Below are 11904 nucleotides of genomic sequence, written 5' to 3' on the forward strand. Positions count from 1 at the left end.
AGATATTTTTTCTCTAAACTGCTGTATATAGTTTTGTTTCCAGTATCTCCAAAAGTCCTGTGAAGAAACTTAAGTAGTCCTCAAATCCCTATCAATATTATAAGTACAGAGAACAGTCGTCTTGCTTTGTGGCATTGCAGTATTTGCTTTCTTTCTTCTTGTTTTTTTAATTTGGCAGTTAAAATGTTAAAAAAATGTCTCCAACCTTGGTTCAATTTTTTAAAAGCAATTATTTTGTTTTGACGGTAAAAATGTAATAATTGGAAAAAGCTTTATCTAATAGTTTTGGTTTGAACGACGGAAAAATCTTGAGTTTATTGTCAAATTGACTAATCAAACAGTTCGTAATTATGAACTGTAAGCAAGAATTTTGATAACAATACATACATCCAAAGAAATGGCTTTTCACCTTGATTCTAAATACATAGAGCTTATTAAGTTTAATGCTAACCATCAAAAGCTACGAGACCGAGAAAATTTCCATGATTTTCAAAAAAAGAGAGGAAAACCCCTTAAAAATCCAGGAATCTCAAGGAAAATCACACCTTCAGATTCAGCGTATCAAAGAACTCAACTGCAGAGGTTTGAAGCTTCCATCTGCAAAAATATGAAATTTTCTATTTTTTTTGGTAGAAAGATCACAAATAGTGATTCTATCGAAACAATGGTTCTAGAAGATAGAGAGAGGGCTCATTCCACCGGGCTCATTCCACCGAGGGCGCAATCACAAGTTCTTGTTCCCTTTTTGAGTGACCGGAAATATTGGTGAGCAGCTATCCTCCCAGTTACGCACGTTTTTTCTCAAAATTAATCCAATCAAAATGTCGAGATAGCCGGTTGCTCAGCACACTTGAAAACTGAAATAACTTTGCATCTGGGGAAGACATACCCCAGAGTCCCTGGTGAACAATATAATTCCCAATAATCTATAGAAGCAGCCCATTGTTTGCGTATAGTATTTGTTGTTGCGAAATATGCGGAATTTTTTGAAGGGAGAGAAGGATTATGCGAAAGAGAATTTTCCGTGCGGGGGAAATTTTTCGGTGGAAATTTTTACAGAATTCATATGCGGAATTCTTTTTATTTGTCTTACTCTCTTTTTAGCTGTACAGTTTCAGAAGGAGAGAAAATAAGCTTGACGTGGAGGGACTTAACGTGCGGTAGAGAACTTTTCTATGGAGGGGGGAAGAAAATTCTCCTGCATTATTTGAAACACGATTTGAAATTGAATAATTTTTTTAAACCGAGAGTAAGAAGTAACGTTAAAACTTAAAACGGATGAAATTATTCCCTATAAGAGGGTGGCTCCTTTCTTTAACCTTTGCTCTTTATGCTAGAGTTCTATTAAAATATTTATTATTCAGATTCGATGGTTCTTGCATCGGAGTTGTCTTTCTTAAAAAAATTGTGACAAAAAATCGAACTTTAGCCTAGAGAACGAAGGTTGAGCAAATTGTCACTAAAGAGCAACAGCTGAACATTGTCAACAGATCACTTACACGTCAGCTGATTCTTGAATTCAACTTCAAACGAAAATTAAAATTAAAAACTCATTTGCATCGATATTATCGCTCCGGGTAAGGATGTATTTATAACAGCCAAAAGGAGCCAATTTATAATTTGGCTCTTACAATTCAGAGAGTTACGCCGAATTTTATTTATTTTGGGCAAAAGCTTTAAGGAAGAAATCGAAGAAAATCATCAAAAGCAGTAGACAGCTCATTTTGCAAGAAAGAAAATAATCTTTAGATAGCAATAAAATGGCGATGGCAATGCAGAAGAGGTTGAATGTAAGTGAAAAAAATTTAGTTGCTATTCTTCACTAAAATAATGAGTAATTGCTTTCTGGTTAGTGGTACATTCAAGATAGGCTACTAAATGATCAAAATAACTCGAATAGCAACAATAAGAAGTAATGTAATTGATGTTAAGATAGAATTATTTCTCATCAAAAGAGAACACTGTAATTTTCTAAAAATCAACTTTTAAGATAGCCTATTCTAGAATACTCTCATACTATTGCTAAAAGCACTTCATTTTACTTCCCCAGCCCTAATATGCAACATTGAGCCTGAGCTAGCCCTAAATATACATGATCCATACACTTTGCATTTTTAATTTTGTCAATGTATCTTCATTGCTATTAAGCCTATCTGAAGAAAGAGTAATGTTAGGAAATACATAGAAAATGTATACAATATGAACTATAGGTCTATATTTACATGCTAAGGGAGTGGGGTTAAAACTTGGGAATAATATAAGTATTTGAGATCTTTTTGAAATTTATCTTCTTTCCTTTTAAGGAGGAGTAGCCTAATTCTACAATAGCTACAAGTAGTCTTATGCCAAGATTTCTTTTTTATGCACTAAATTTTTTGTTATTCACTTAAAGCAAACAAACTAGGCTAATACAATAGGAGTAAGTATAAGTGTAGGCCCAGTGGTTTCATTCCACTAAGAAAACAAAAAAAAATTTTTTTGTTTCATAATATGCCTAAAAATATAGACAACAGCCTCTCTATACATAAACCACTTTCACCACCCCCTAATTTGCAAATTTGTTGACCTAATTATTTATTTCCCATGCCTTTTTAAATGTATTATTCTTCTGTTTCAACTTAATATGTGTAATTGAAACACCATTGACAAAATCAAGAAATGTAAAAACACATGGGAAATATATAAATTTGGCTATGTATTTGTACGTAAAGGGGGAGTAGTGTGGTGATGAGAGTGATTTATGCATTGAGAATCTCTTGGCTATATTTCATAGGCATATTATTGAATAAAAATTATTTTTAGTATATAAAAATTTTATTATTGAATAAAAATATAAAAATTATATCATGTTTCCTTATGTGAGGACCTACTAAAATGATACCAGAAGTAGTCTTTAAGTTCTGTAATTCATGTTCTTTCAAAATGTAATGATTTTTTTCAACAATTGACCCCCCCCCCCCCATTGTGGTTGCATATATAGTCCAAATAATATATCAGTACTTGTTAGTTATCTTAACCTTACTCAAGAAGTTACTCAATTTGTTTCAAACTGGTGTTAATTAGCTTAGTGTCAGTGAGAAAAACTATTATATAAGGTTATCTTGAATAGATATTTAACATATATATTAAATATTTGAGTTGGTTAATGTGTTCTGGGCAGCCTGCTTCCCATAATTCTCTATTGTTAGTTTCTATAATTTTGTTTTTAAATTTTTATGTTTTTGTTGGTCATGTTTTCATGTATTTCCTTATGATTAACCTAACTTCAGTTCTTGACTAATGTTGTGAAATTACTTTAAAATAAAGTTAGTAAGTAAAATGGGTAAAATTGGTAAAATAAGGCACTCCCAAGGAAATACAGGGTAAAATCAGTGGTTTAGAGTTGCCCTGTAGCTGCAAGACCAGTTGAGCATTTTTTTTCTCAGCATTGCTTAAAGCTTTTAATGAAATTTTTTATTGATTCTGATTTTCCTGTGCTTACAAAAGGAAATGCTTTTTTATCTAGAGTTTCATCAATATGATTAACTATCTAGTTTATCCCTTTGGTAATCTTGTGCCTATGGTAATATCTCAGCAATGAGACAGTTCTGGATTTTGGACATCCATTTTGAAAAAAAATTAACATTATTTGGGATTGTTTTTTGTTCTACATTTAAACCTAAGTAATCTTACTCTAAAAGCCTTTCATATTTAAATAGCCCTATTCATCCACAATCCTAATATAATATACATGTTGTTTTTCATTTATTTATTTGATTAACTTAAGTACTGGATCTTAATAGCAGCACACTCAGTTACTTTCACAGTCATTAAGACTGGCTTCAACAGGGTTTGCTTGCAAATATAGCTCCTCTCCTTCAGTTTATATTTAGATTCAGGTGGCCATGCCTGTTCTGAAGCCCCCCCACCCCAAAAAAAAACGTCTTAGAAATGGCCCTGAGGATTATGTATCAATTTTACCTCAACTCTCCCATTGTTTCTTCCTTAGAGCTGATTCTGTATATCAGAAGATTCTTTCAAAATAACTGCTGAAACACAAAGCCTGGTAAACTTGCTTCTTTTTCATCTGCTGGCTTAATTTTTTTTTCTTGCTCATCATATGACAATCCTCCTTGTAGCCTTTTCTGTCTTTAACAGTTCACATAACTAATGTACCTGTGCTATAATACTCTTTGCTATAATATCACCACTATAATTATTTTTCTGATAACAAGAGACATAGGTCAGACAAATGACCTTTTAAACTGGGATACACAGCAATACACTAAACAGAATCATATTCAATTGTTCTTCTGCCAGCCTCTTTGCACTTTTGTGCTCTGAAAATTGCAAGGCATTGTAAAATATGTCAGTAAAATGTTAAGATACCAGTAAAAAATGTAAAATACTAGCAAAATATAAAAATTAAATAAGATACTAATTTTACAGGGGTCCGTAAAATTACAGTAAAATATATAAAATACCAAGTTTTATCATGACCAATTTTACCAGTTACCACACTATTCTTGACTAAGGTCAGGATAACTGAAAAGTACCTATGTCTCTATTCTTTTGAATCCTATGATGGCTTGTGCCATTTTTTTCTTGTTTAAACAGGTTTCTGCATTCTTGACTTGATGAAATATATTTTTGCCTGAGTGATTCAATAGAATTGTGGATACAATAGTCACACAATTATGTTATAATATTTAAAATCTTTGACAGATAATTTGTTATATCTATTATTTTCTGTTTCTTTCATTTCTGAGGGAAATGAGAAGTAATGAATTTTCCTCTGACCAAAATTTGCTTTTTTTTATGTCAAAACAGACCTTTAACTTCAAATATGGGGCCAAACTTGTTAATTTCCTCCTTAAAAGTTAGGTTAGAGTAAACTTATATTTTCTGTTAATTGTTTATTATTAATGTTAGTTTCAAACATTAATCCTAACAATAGTGACAATTTGAACTAGAATAATTTTAGTAACATGAAATATTTGGGATGTTTTTTTCTACCAGATTGTTATAACAGTACTCTATAATGAAAACTATCAATGTATATTCCTTGTCACTTTCTTCTGCTGTTTTGTTATAGAATTTATGATATTTGAAGTAGGTGACTTATTTGTTTTTGGCTTGACTTAAGGGCAGAAAAAAGTAAGTTTAACCTCCATGAAAAATAGATCTTAATTTTCTATAGTTTCTGTGATTTATATGTTGGATTTATTTTGATAAGCTCATCAATTTTACTTTATGTTTCTGGAGAGATAAACACCCCCTCTCTCCACTTTTAAAAGCAGATTTGTTTAAAACTCGTCTGTGAAATTCAAAAACAGTATAAATGACAAACATGTTCAATTCAACTTGATCACTCTGTTTGTCTGGAAATGTAAGCTGGTATAAGGTGCAGCATTTTCTTGTCTCAAGTAATCTTTCTGCTTCTCTATGGCTTGACCATGTTTGATCAGATATCTGGAAGAACTGTTTTTCAGTTTATCCAAATGGTTTTTAAGGCATAGCTTTCAGAGATACAGCTCCTCTGTGCCAAAACCAATTATCTGGATTTTTCAAGTTTTTGAAAAAGTCACAAATTAGTGATTTTTATGTGTTTAGAAAAGGAGAAATGGATATGGAATCCATAGGTTTTAAAGTTCTTTTGTCTTGTCTTTTCTGCTCCATTTTCTGTTGGATGTATATACTATAATAATAATATTAGTTTTTGTTATCCTTTGTATATAACAAAGACACACTAAGAGGAGTATGAAAAATAGAGAAAGAAAAATAAAAAGGATTTCAGCAAAACAAAATTATGCACAAATATTGACAGCATAACTTTTAAGCTCTCATTCACCTAAGGTCAAGTTATATGATATTTTACCTTTTTACAACACTAAGCTCTTGATAGAAGGCAAATCAGTAGAAAATTCACAATTCTATTGCAGTGGTCAGTAAATCTATGTGACAGTTTATCCATTTTCTGACAAATCTCAAAAACACCATCATGGTATGATTACCTCTTCAAATAGGGATACTGATCAAATATTTGCAGAAATTAAACAATTATTGGATTTAGCTTTTTATCAGAGGTGGAAAAAAGTTTCCAAAAAGGTATCAAAACAGCATATGTGGTGCAAAAATAGAAGCAGTCTCCAGTCAAAAAACAAGAGCCCAGAGCTCATATGGCACTTGTGACAAGGTCAGAACCTAAAATTAGACTTGGTACTAGAGTTATTGATTTTGCTGTTCTTTGTTTATTGGCAATTACTGCAAAGGTAAACTTGCAGATACAGTGTCCCTGTAGTCTCTTCTTGTTCAGTATATTTTTTGGGGAATACACATCAGTAATTTATTTGTCCTGAAGTAGATTTTTTCTACATTAAATCCTCCTTCATATTAGAAAAGTTTTATTGATTGACAACTTGAATTTTCGTAAGAAAAACAAGTGCCCTGGGTGAGGTTTGAACTCACTACCTCAGGATTATAAGACATACGCTCAACTGATGGAGCCACCAATGCTTGTCAATTGGTAAATGTTATTGGATTTTTCAAGAATAAAGAATTAACTGTCCCTGCCAGTGGGCAAGTGCCATAAAAAGATTTTGCAACCCCTGACAGTTTGCACCCATAGGCCCAGGCCTAGTGGACCTATTGGTTAATCCAGCCCTGTTCATATTCACTCAACACGTGTTTGCTTATTCCATGTTGTTACCTCAATTCTTCAGCCTTGAGCAATATGCAGCTGATAAACCTGTCCAAATCATGACATTTTCTTGTAATTCTGTAACAATAACAGTATTCTTTTGTCAACATAAAGGTCAATATATTTAGGCAGCCATTTACATTTTTACTTTTTAAGTAAAATAAGTAATAAGTAAAGCCTTCTAAGAATCAAACCTCATTCAGATCCAATCACCCATTTGTAAGTTAAAGATACCTCATTTTCTCTAATTTTTCCAACTTAACCGTCCCTCCATTTCACCCAATGGTCGAATTGGGGAAGCAACTATTTCTAATTTAATCTGGTCTGGTCCCTGATATGCCTGCCAACTTTCATTGTCCTGGCTTATCTGGAAGTGACCAAATTAGCAGAAGCAGTACCAACAGAAATTGTAATTGCTGTATGGCACTTGACTGATGGGCAAATGCCATAACATGGAACTTGGTTTTGGAAGTAGCAACTGAAAGATCATTTTCATTCAGCCTGGAGGAGACAACATCTACAGCATTCTAGAGTACCTCAAGAAGGTTATTTGCATATTATTGGCATATATATGGTTATTGGCATGATTATTGGCTCAATTATGTATGGCAGAGTCTGTTGAGTGACTACTCTGATACTGTTATTAAACTGTTTTTTAATTCTAGTGTCTTTGCTGTAAGTTTTGGCTGTGGAAAACTGGTAAGTCTGTTTTTATCCCTATAGATATTTGCATGTATATCAGAAAAAAACTTGAAAATGGAAAAATTGTAACTGCACCCTTGAAATCACCATGTCTGTTCAACAAAGTACAGTGTAACTCAAATGTTTTTTTATTTTCTTTTAGTAGTCCACTTGGTTGTCTGAGTACAACCAAATAGGCACATAAGGAAAGGAGTGGATGGATAACCAATAAATGCTTAAAAGTAGCTCTGGTAAAGTTTTACAAAAAGCTTGCCAAAATCTAATAAAAACTGATCAATTCCTGCCCCCCTTCCTAATCTTTCTCCCCTGGAATAAGTTTTGAAGCGTTGTCAATGAGGAGTCCTAATAAATGCCAATGACTTTATTTGCAGTATGGAATTGAGAATTTTATACACTTCAAGAGTTCTTGTTTTTCCTTCTCTAATTTGTTGCTTTTTATGTTTTAGGTCAGACTCCCACCTGAGGTGAACAGGATTCTTTATGTTAGAAACCTTCCATACAAAATCACAGCAGAAGAGATGTATGACATTTTTGGCAAGTATGGAGCAATAAGGCAAATTCGAGTGTAAGAAAGTTTGTCCATATTTCATCCACAATTTGAACAATAAATATGATTATAAATCCTGAAAAGAAAATGAATTTAATTATAAGATTAAATATAAGATGTAATATATAAGATATATATAAGATATAATAAAGATATGTAAGATATATAGATATATATAAGATATAAGATTTTAATTATAAATAGGTTTGTGCACCTTGAAGTGGGCGACTTATCTTCTTTCCAAAACCTTGGTACTGTACCCTCCTGTCCATAGAAATGAAAGATTTATAGCCATGCTAACCTGCTATGACAAAACCAAAGAGCTAAATCTAAAAAACAATGTGTCTACAGCCAGTAGGAAGAAAAGGTAGAACAAACAAATGTTTTTCTTTTATACAAAAAGACATCCATGACAAGAAAAAGGAATAAAAAGAAAAGACAATGCTAATATATTTATGTATCATATATTTTTAGATTCATTTCTTTTTTTTAATTGTTATGGTTTAAGTTTTTGTGCTTATTGAAGGCGAACCAACTTTCCTAAAACTTCAAAAAGAAAAAGCAATAAAAGAAAAATGAATGAAACATCAGAACAACCATGGGTCACACATTGATAGTGTGACACAATTGATTCTTCAATTGTGCTTTTTTAAACTTGATTAAGCTACACTCCCTCCACTACCCAAATTTTTTGGAAACATCACTCTGTGCTCAATCCAATGAAATTTTTACTTGCTTTATATCCTTTCTTACCTTCCTTCTCACCTACTCCTCTATCATTTGATGATGTTCAAAATTCAGTCAAACTCTTTTTTCTTTCTTGATTTCTTATTACTCTGTAATCGTAATAGGCTAGTATAATGGTAAATGGTCACTTTTATACCAACAACCATTTCTTAGCAATAGTAAAAAAAGAGGCATTTTACATTTTTTAGTTGTTCTGGTTTCTTGTAACATTTAACATTAAGATAACATCTTGTAAGATTAAATTAATAATGATTCTTGTTTGCACATGAAGTGGCGAGCCAAAATTTTTGTAAATTAGTACATATTACTTGTGGAAGAAAGAGGGGAGGGGGTTCTAAAGTGTCTATGGGCCCAGTTTCATCCTTCAGTCATACAGATGGAAAATTGATGGCTTTAATATGCTTTAACTCAAGGCCTGCTTAGTTTTCTTGACTAGGTTTCGTTGTCAAACCTGTTTAATTTCCTTCACTATCATCATTCATCCCTCTTAGAATTATCTTGAATTTCATTGAGAGGGTAACCGTTTCCAGACTGAACATTTTCATGTTATTTAATTCCGCTTTCAGGCCGAGTATTTGTTAATATACCACACTAGCTAAGTTAACTGCTGAAACTGTGCTGGAATTTTCAATATTTGGGGGGTCTTGGGGTAATTCCTTTAAATCAAGCATGTCCTCGCATCTAGTGGTGACAGTCTCTCTTTTGACTGATTTAGCCTTTAAAATGGTATTAAAACTCTGAATATATAATTGAATGAACCTTTTCTCAAGGTTTTTATGACCTTCTGGTACATTTAATGACCCCTGGAAAAAATGGAAGTATAATTGTGCATGGGGGGTGTGTTTGCTCTTTACTAAATCAACACCCTTTAAAACATTAGGTAGGGTTTAGGAAACAAAATTCGCTGCCATTAAGTGGCAGTGAAAAAAAGTTTAGTACCAATTCTTAATGTTAGGGAGGTATTACAAAGCTGGTGAAAATAATACGGATACCTTCTAGAATATTCGTATATTCTAGGATATACGAATGGTAATAGTTAAGATTTGCGGTTCATTAGAAAGGAAACACCAGAAAACTCTGAAAATTTTTCAAAAAAAGTCCGAAGAAAACAAAATACAAGATACGCCTTTTCGTTGAAGGCATGACAATGTGTTTTCACTACAGCAGGGGCGTAATTTGCTATGGGGCAGGGGGGAAACTGGCGTCCAGTGGACAGCTGAAATTCAACATCTTCAAAAATCTTGTCAAAACTAAGACAGGCATAATTCAAGCATCCACAGAAACAGTTCAGTTTTCTTTAGAGTACCTTTGTCATCTTCTAGTCATGTTGGATACTGTATGACGACATTGCAATACTACATTGCTCTTTAAATGCATATGAATGTGACATTCACATGATTTTTTTTTTTTTTTCAAAATTGAGGCTCTTTAAGTATGGTCAGCCCAAGGGTGCATATTAAGCCCATGACCCACAATAATATTGTCACAGCTTTTCTTATCTGTATTTAGTGCAAGAGGCGCTCAAGTTTCTTATAAGATACAAAAAGTATTTTATTTTGGTGTTGCAACATTGGAATGTTTTAGTCTTCTCTTTATCTCAGAATTTAATTGTTCTGATGTATGATTGTTTTTTTATTGTTTCTGATGCTCTTTTCTATGTAGGGGAAACACAGCAGAAACAAGAGGAACAGCTTTTGTTGTATATGAAGACATATTTGATGCCAAGAATGCATGTGATCATCTTTCTGGCTTCAATGTTTGCAATAGATACCTTGTTGTGCTTTATTATCAGGTAGGAGAAAAGTCACAATTTAATCTTGAATTTTCGTCCTGTAGTGAACTACATTTTCCTGTAGAAATTTATGATTTCCTGTATATATTTGATAGACCAAATATACGAGGTTACTTCAATGGATACAATGTGCCTGTGCACTATATTACCAGACATAAAAGACATACTAATAACCATATATTTTGGTCATAAAAGTCTTACTGAAATCACTACTGCACCACTATTTTTTTATTTTTACTACTAGTTTAAGTTTGCGGCCACATTCTGTACCGTAAATTAATACAGGTTATATTAAGGAACTTGTGTTTAATTAAAAAAAATATATATATAAGCATAAATTGTCAAAGCAATTTAACTTGATTGTGTTCGTCTGTCCTGATATTTATTGGACGATTATATTTTCTATTCGAAAACTTCATAATTACTCTATATTTTTTTAAGTACATATTTGACCTTTTTTGGGTGATTTATCATGTTTTAAGACAGTGAATTAAGGGTGGGAAGGTGGGGGACTTTAACACTTGTGCTGTGTCACTTTTGACACTTTTACACTACACTCCTGTGTAATGATAATATTACTAGCCCTCCCCCCTCCTGTTTTAAACAATTCATGCAGTGAATCGTCTATTTCTCGAAATCTCAGGCCATGAAGTAGAACCAAGAAACAACTGCATATTCGTGTACAAAAGGCTGATTATTACCAATTATTCTATTTCTGGTCGTATTTTCTCATTATTCAAATAGGTTGATTGAATCCTGAAAAGCCAACAAAAAAGGTCACAAGAAAGCTCAGAAAAAAAATCCGTTTCCACACTGTTCTGGAGATCGCCAAAGTTTAATCAAGGGATAGTGGATGCTATACTTTTTTGGCTCAAGCAGGAAATGTGACGAAAGTTGACGGATTAACTCTCAGAGTCCGAGATACTTTGTTTCTTTAGATTTCGCTGAAGAATTAAGGTTCCTTTCCACTGCTGGGGAACCGCTGCTTGGTATAATAAAAAAGTGCAGTAAATAAAATACCGTATTAAAAATATTTTAAAAGAAAAATACTAAAAATCGTGACTGAAGCTAGGCGATAGGGGACAGTAACCCGCCTAGTGTATGTGCATGTATCCCAATGATCAAACTATGGAGTCAGGGTGTTTTAGGATCAGAATGATCAAAGCTAGACTCATTTGAAGTCATGACAAGAGTTTGTCTGAACTAAAATGAGGTAATGATTCAATAGTGAATGTAATTCAAAACTAAAACTGGAGAGAATATAAGAACCCTTATGGCTTGAACTTAAGTGCTAAAAAAGCCTAATATTTGTAACCAAAGAAAAATTTTACCAAAATATTAGAGTACCAAAATTTTCCAGACATCCATTAATTCATTTACTGTCTTTTCCTAGCGGGTAGATTACTGATAGCCCACTTCTTTCTTTGTCCAATGGTA

At 32.8% G+C, this 11904-nt stretch overlaps 1 protein-coding gene across 1 annotated transcript in view; it reads left to right on the plus strand.

Annotated features, from left to right (window-relative positions):
* Positions 1-1664: 1664 nt before the first annotated feature.
* Positions 1665-11904, plus strand: part of LOC136031387 (splicing factor 3B subunit 6-like) — an 11829-nt gene continuing 1589 nt past the window's right edge. The window contains exons 1-3 of the mRNA XM_065710909.1: positions 1665-1790; positions 7828-7946; positions 10338-10467. Of these exons, the coding sequence (XP_065566981.1) occupies positions 1761-1790; positions 7828-7946; positions 10338-10467 (279 nt within the window). The 5' untranslated portion in view covers positions 1665-1760. The remainder of the gene's footprint in view (positions 1791-7827; positions 7947-10337; positions 10468-11904) is intronic.

Source organism: Artemia franciscana, chromosome 9, assembly GCF_032884065.1.
Source record: "Artemia franciscana chromosome 9, ASM3288406v1, whole genome shotgun sequence".
Taxonomy (NCBI): Eukaryota; Metazoa; Arthropoda; class Branchiopoda; order Anostraca; family Artemiidae; genus Artemia; species Artemia franciscana.